The 6,740-nt window shown below is 40.6% G+C and overlaps 1 protein-coding gene across 2 annotated transcripts; it reads left to right on the top strand.

The window, feature by feature from the left end:
- Nucleotides 1–1,645: 1,645 nt before the first annotated feature.
- LOC122548681 (mitoregulin-like) lies at nucleotides 1,646–6,584 on the top strand. Of its 2 annotated transcripts, none has more exons than XM_043687509.1 (2): nucleotides 1,646–1,900; nucleotides 5,237–6,584. In XM_043687509.1, exon 1 carries the CDS (start codon nucleotides 1,649–1,651, stop codon nucleotides 1,862–1,864), a length of 216 nt encoding a protein of 71 aa, XP_043543444.1. In that variant the 5' UTR covers nucleotides 1,646–1,648; the 3' UTR covers nucleotides 1,865–1,900; nucleotides 5,237–6,584. The 2 variants fall into 2 exon arrangements, 1 of the variants encoding a protein (XP_043543444.1); XR_006311306.1 differs by having other exon boundaries at nucleotides 1,649–1,934.
- The last annotated feature ends 156 nt before the right edge of the window (nucleotides 6,585–6,740 follow it).

Genomic DNA, 6,740 nt, shown 5'->3' with positions numbered 1-6,740 from the left:
TGGTACTGCATCTTGCACCCAGGTTGAACTGGAGCAGTTCATCGACTTCGCCCAGACCTTCCATCCCACCCTTAAATTCAGGTGGTCTATTTCAGACACCTTCCCCCCTCCCTTTTCTTGAGGTCTTAGTTTCCACCTCCGGCGACAGTCTACAGATGGACATTTACTATAAACACACAGACTCCCATAACTAACCTCCTCCCACCTAGTATCTTACAAGAACTCTGTCCCATTTTCCCAATTCCTCTGCCTCCATCGCAGCTGCTCAGAAAAGGAGACATTCCACTCCAAGCATCCCGGATGTCCACCTATTTTGAATAAAGTTAAAAATCACACAACACCAGGTTATAGTCCAACAGGTTTAATTGGAAGCTCCTTCATCGTCGCTCCGAAAGCTAGCGTGCTTCCAATTAAACCTGTTGGACTATAACCTGGTGTTGTGTGATTTTTAACTTTGTACACCCCAGTCCAACACCGGCATCTCCAAATCATATTTTGAACAACGTGGCTTTCTCCCTTCTGTCATTCAGACACCCTCCACAGCACATCCTCCATTCCCTGGTCCACTGCTCTAAATCCCCTCCCAAGTGCAACAAAGACAGAGGCCCCCCCCCCCCTTTTCTTCACCTACCACCCCACCTGACTCCACACCCAAAATATCATCCTTAAACACTTTAGCCAACTCCAAATAGACCCACCACCAAGAACATCTTCCGCTCCCCACCCCTTGTTGCCTTCCGCAAGGACCATTCCCTTTGCCAATCCTTGGTTCACATCAATCACTCCACCAACTCTCCGTCCCACCCCCCAAACCGCTGGTACCTTGCCCTGTAACCATAAAAAATGCAAAACCTGCTAGAAACCATTCCCCTCAACTCCATCCAGGGCCCCAAATGGTCTTTCCAGGTAAGGCAGAGGTTCACTTGCCTCTCCTCCAACCTAGTTTACTATATCCGGTGGTCCCAATGTGGTCTTCTCTATATTCATGAAACCAAAACTAAACTAAGGGCACAATTCACGGAGCATCTCAGCTGGGTCCAAAGGGGCCAACCTGACCTCCCAGTCACTGCCCATTTCAATTCTCCTTTGCATTCCCTCTCCAACATGAGTATCCTCAGCCTCCTCCACTGCCATAGTGAATCAAACAGCCAATTGGAGGAACAACACCTCATCTACCGCTTGGACAGCCTACAAACTAGAAGATTCAACATTAAGTTCTCCAATTTCAAATAACCTCCCTTCCCATCCCCAAGCACTTTTCCAGCCCCCTCCCCCCTTCCATTCCATTCCTCTGACCGACCCTTCCTTCCAGCTACCAACTGGATTCATTCCTCCCATCGACAAACCAGGCCCTAACCTCTACCTGTGATCACCTTCTCCTACCCCCCGCCCCCTTACCTGCTGCTCCCCTTCCACCCACCCCGAGTCCTGAGGAAGGATTAGACCCGAAAGGTTTGACTTCCCTATCTCCTGATGTTGCCTAGCTTACTGTGTTCTTCCAGCCTCCTGCTTGTCTACCTCGGATTCCAGCATCTGCAGGGTTTTTTTGTTTCTAAACATTCAGATTGCCATTTGTTGCTGGGGCTGAGTGTAACTTTTTTTTATTGTTCCGGCTCTCAGCTGATTTGGAACGTGGCCCGGGTAGCGCATGCGCTTCTCCTCCGTCGCCTCACTGACATACGCTCGGGTGAACATGGCTGAAGTATCCGAGAGGACTTTGCAACTCGCCGTTGTTTTGTCCTTCACTTCGGGGGTCATTATCGGCTGGCAGGCAAATATCCTGCGGAGGAGGTTCCTGGATTGGAGGAAGAGGCGGCTGCAATCGAAACTGGTTGAGACGCAGAAGAAATTGGACTTGGCTTGAGTAAGGGGTAGTGAAAGGCGCCTCAATCCGCAGGGAGTAAGAAGCAGAATTCTCCTTTTACCGTTGTCATGTGAGCACATCGCTTGGGATTTTTTTGTGCGCTGTCTCCGCAAACGCCTGTCGGTGTACTTACATAATGAGGAAGTGCTGGTGTTGGACTGAGGTGGACAAAATTAAAACCTGATGTGTGATTTTTAACGTTGTAATTACTGGCTGTCTTTGTGGATCTACAGTCATGAACATAAACTTGTTTAAGTTTGCCGAACTGTTCTACTGCTACTGAAAACAGGCCCATTGCACTTGAATATTTGTGAAAGGAAGATATACATACAATGATACCAACTGATGCAATTTATATTGCATTGTAAAATCAGTTAAGGAAATACAATATTGCTGGTGCAATTCTTTGTTGAGTTGAACCACTATTTTCCATTTATTCAAAAGGCACCAAGGCCGTTCAGTATTTTGTAGTAGAAGAACTAGAAAATACACACTGGAGTTTTTAGTTTGAGTTCAATGATGGCCTTAAGTACCTAACCTGGATTGCAAGTTGGAGGAAGTGCAGCATTGAAGGAGTGGCCTGTTAAAAATGAAATGTTTGAATGTGATGTTAAATGAGCATTTGCCAAATTATCTACCTACACCCTAACCACTGAGCTGTAAACATTGCTTTTGATGGGGCTGAGAATGGCAGAGGGAAGAGTTTTCCTATATTAGGTTAATATATCTTAATTCCACCAAGAATTGATACATTCTGCTTGTGGGGCCTTTGTGGTACAAATTAGCTGTCATGTTTTTCTGTAATGAATGATTTACTGTACCTCAATTTATTGATTGTGTGTGATGCCTTGGATGGTAATTTATTTGTGGATAACATCAGAAATCTGACTGGTGTGAACCAGATGGATTTTTACATTAATGTCCTCAAGGAAATCAAGCTGATACACCAAATTCCATTGGAAAGGCTGCAGAAAATATTTACCATGTTATTCAAACTGAAGGGTTTGAGTTATAAGGAGAGACTGGATAGGCAGGAACTTTTTCGCCAAAGTGTAGGAGGTTGAGGGTTGACCTTATAGAGACTTTTAAAATCATTAGAGACATAAATAGGGTGAATAGCAAAAGTCTTCCCCCCAGAGTAGTAGAGTTCAAAACTAGAGGGCATAGTTTTAAGGTGAGAGGGGAAAAATTTTAAAAGGGTCTTGAGGGGTAACGTTTTTCCATAGTGGTGTATGTATGGAACGAACTGCCAAATGAATTGGTGGAGGTGAGCACAATTACAATATTTAAAAGACATTTGAACAGGTACATGAATAGGAAAGGTTTAGAGGGATATGGATCAAAAGTGGGCAAATGGGACTCGTTTAATTTTGGGAAACCTGGTCAGCATGGATGAGTTGGACTGAAGGGTCTACTTCCATGTGTAATCCTCTGACTCTATATATTAAACGAGTCCCATTTGCCCACCTTTGATCCATATCCCTCTAAACCTTTCTTATTCATGTATCTGTCTTTTAAATATTGTAATTGTGTGTGTGTGTGTGTGTATGTGTGTGTGTATATATCTGGCAAAGACTGTATTCTGATTTTCCAAAAGAAACTATCTCTACTCTGACTGGTAATACCCTCAACACAGTGGGGGATGGACAAAATGTTACTTTGTTTACATAAGGACAGATTTTCAAAAAAAATATAAAAGTTATTCTCTTTCCCTAAAGCCCCACAGAATGAAGTTGTAGTTTTTAACTCTTTCTTGGAAGAAATTTACATCAGGAGTAGTTCGTCCGTAACTGTCCACTGAGTTCAAGGTAGTCAACCCTCACAATGGTGTAGTCTAAGATCTGTAGTATTATCATAACCATTCTAAAGGGAAGAAATTGCCCAAGAATGCTACCTTTCTACAGAGAACCTGTTTAGTTTAATAAGCCTTAGCTATACAATAAATGTCCCAGATATTTTAAGGGTTCAGGATTTCTCTTCAGAATATATTTCCCCCCTTAAGGAGTGTACAAGAATGGAATTAGTTTCATGGGGAAAAAAAATGAGATTTATTTTACAATTTTATTCACAGATTAACCAATTTAAGTAGGTAAGTGGATGACTATGCCCAAAAATCTGTTAAACAATGTAATGCCAAATCCAGTACAATCCAGTTTAATATCATTGATAACTATTAAAGATTTTAACAATCTAAGAATAAAATATCCATCAACACTTAACTTTATCTCAAAGCCCTGAGCAAGTAAGAGGTATTATTCTGGTGGGGGAAAATATCTTCTGAGATTGATCAGACTACATTTGGAATATTGCATGCATTTCTGGTCTCCTTCCTATCAGAAGAGTGTTGTGAAACTTGAAAGGGTTTTAAAAGGTTGACAAAGATGTTGCCAGGGTTGGAGGATTTGAGCTATAGGAAGATGCTGAATAGGGTGGGGCTGTTTTCCCTGGAGCATTGGAGGCTGAGAGGAGAGGTGACCTTATAGAGGTTTACAAAATGGATAGGATAAATAGATAAGGCCTTTTCCCTGGGGTGGGAGAGTCCAGAACTAGAGGGCATAGGTTTAGGGTTAGAGGGGAAAGATATAAAAAGGACCTAAGGGTCAACTTTTTCGTGCAGAGGATGTTGTGTGTATGGAATGAGCTGCCAGAGGAAGTGGTGGAGGCTGGTACAATTGCAGCATTTAAAAGGCATTTGGATGGGCAAATGAATAGGAAGGGTTTGGAGGGATATGGGCCTAGTGCTGGCAAATGGGACTAGTTTAGGTTAGAATATCTCATCAGCATGGATGAGTTGGACCAAAGGATCTGTTCTGTGTTGTACATCTCTATGACTCGAGACTCTAATTATTATTTGAGGGTTCCGGATACTTCTGAAATTTAATAACTACAAAGATGTAGTAGGTCTTAAGACCCATTGTTCTACCATTCATTATGATCGTGGCTGATCATTGAGCTCAGTAACCAAATCCCTCCCTCCCCAGTATTCCTTTAGCCACAACAGCTATACATACTTTCATGAAAACACCATGTTTTGGCCTCAATCACTTTCTGTCATAGTGAATTCCACATGCTCACCACTCTGGGCAAAAAAATTTCTCCGTACCTCAGTCCTACAAGGTTTATCTCTTATCCTTAAACTGCAGTCCTAGTTCTGGACTCTTCCACCGTAGAATCCTTACAGTGCAGAAAGAGGCCATTATGCCCATCGAGTCTGCACTGATCCTCCAAACAGCATCCCACTCAGATCCAGCCCCCCACTACACTTCTTAGTTTATATAATACACCTAATCTTTATTTGGCAGAACAGAGTTCATAATACTGAAGTTTGCATGTTTATTTAATTATATTGCTAATTGTAATTCTCTTTTACAGTTACTTTTTTTCTCCAGACAAACAGGCCAATAACATGCAGAAGAAAGGACCTGGAATGCCAATAGTGATTGTGAAGATACTGATAGAGTCAGTTTTCCGGAGCAATTAAGGGAAACAGCAACAGCTGTAGAAAAGACTCTTCTGTTTTGAACTCTGATTCAGAAATTGTTTACACAGAAAGCTGTTGTTTTGAACATCTTTGACTATGCCCAGGAAGCCACTTTGCTGCTCATGTTGTTCTTTAATGTGCAAAATATGTATTGATTTAAGGGTAATTTGTATCCATGTTTTAAATGAAATACTATTTCTAGTACAAAAGCTTTAGGGATAGGAACAAGTCATGGCAAGCTATTGTTTGAAATGTTTCAAAATATTTTTCCCTTTTTATAACATTGTGCTTTTCATCAATTTAAAATTGATCAATACAAAAGAGCCTTGTGTATGAAACTTTATTCTAACTGGCATATCATTGAAAATAAAAACATTGGAATTTGTAGGATAAATACCGCTCTTCTTGCACAGCATTTGTACTTGATACTGTAGAGCTTTTCAAGGATGAATATTGGAACGTTTTGAAGGGGAACACTTGTTTTTTCTTACATTATGAATGTGATGAGATCTTCAGATTGTCCTAAACTAACAACGTTCAAGTTCAGGTGAATTTTGAAAATCTGTTTACTTTTGGGAAAGATTCTGGCTAATGATGAACTGTGGAATAGAACATTTTTTGGAAGGAGAGGGTAAATAAATGTTTAATTTGGTAGTATTTTAGTAGCAAGAGTGTGTAAACATAGAATTAGCTCCATTAAGTATAAAGTAGGTTTTATGGGTTAAGTCAGCCACACTTTTTTAAGAAGAAATTAGATGTGCACTGAAAAATAAAACATCTAAAAATTATACACAGGGAAAGCATAAAATGAGATTGGAGAAGATGACTCCATATGGAGCTAGAGTCAGTATTTGTCATGATGGAGTGAAATGTCTACAATATTGTCTTGCATAAGTGGGACATAATGCAGGCACTACTGCTGGCCTAATTCTAGCCATACCAAGAATTTGACCATAAATGTGGAGTGATGAGCTTCAGGTTTTTCTTTGCATGATTTGCACTGATTGTTCCTTTTATATCTTTAAGCCAATTTACACAGGTATCGATGTTTCATTGCCATAAGTGATGAGTATGTGTGGAATTTGGGTTCTGAATTTTCATTGCAAAGTATTATCGGGACTGTGCTTTTTACTGCAGAGAATACTAACCAATGCGAAGAAATGGCACTTGTTTGTTATCAATACAATGCCTGTGTATTTTTCTCTCAATACCTGTTTTAATAAAGGCTGATTATTTGTATCAGCTAGAAGTTTTATTTTGCAGATGCACTTTTTCTCTTTCAGATCTAAGTTCTGATCTGTTGTTTTGTTGCCATTGCTCAAGATCTTGGCTACTTTTAATTTTTAACAGGATTTTGTTTCTTTTACTCTATCAAGCTCTTCATTTGCAGATATA

The sequence above is a fragment of the Chiloscyllium plagiosum genome, chromosome 3, assembly GCF_004010195.1.
Source record: "Chiloscyllium plagiosum isolate BGI_BamShark_2017 chromosome 3, ASM401019v2, whole genome shotgun sequence".
Classification (NCBI taxonomy): domain Eukaryota; kingdom Metazoa; phylum Chordata; class Chondrichthyes; order Orectolobiformes; family Hemiscylliidae; genus Chiloscyllium; species Chiloscyllium plagiosum.
Note: the sequence above shows the minus strand (reverse complement) of the source record. Positions and strands in the feature narration are given on the sequence as shown.

Coding starts and splice junctions, on each gene's coding strand:
- LOC122548681 (XM_043687509.1), top strand. CDS start 1,649: ATGCGCTTCTCCTCCGTCGCCTCACTGACATACGCTCGGGTGAACATG.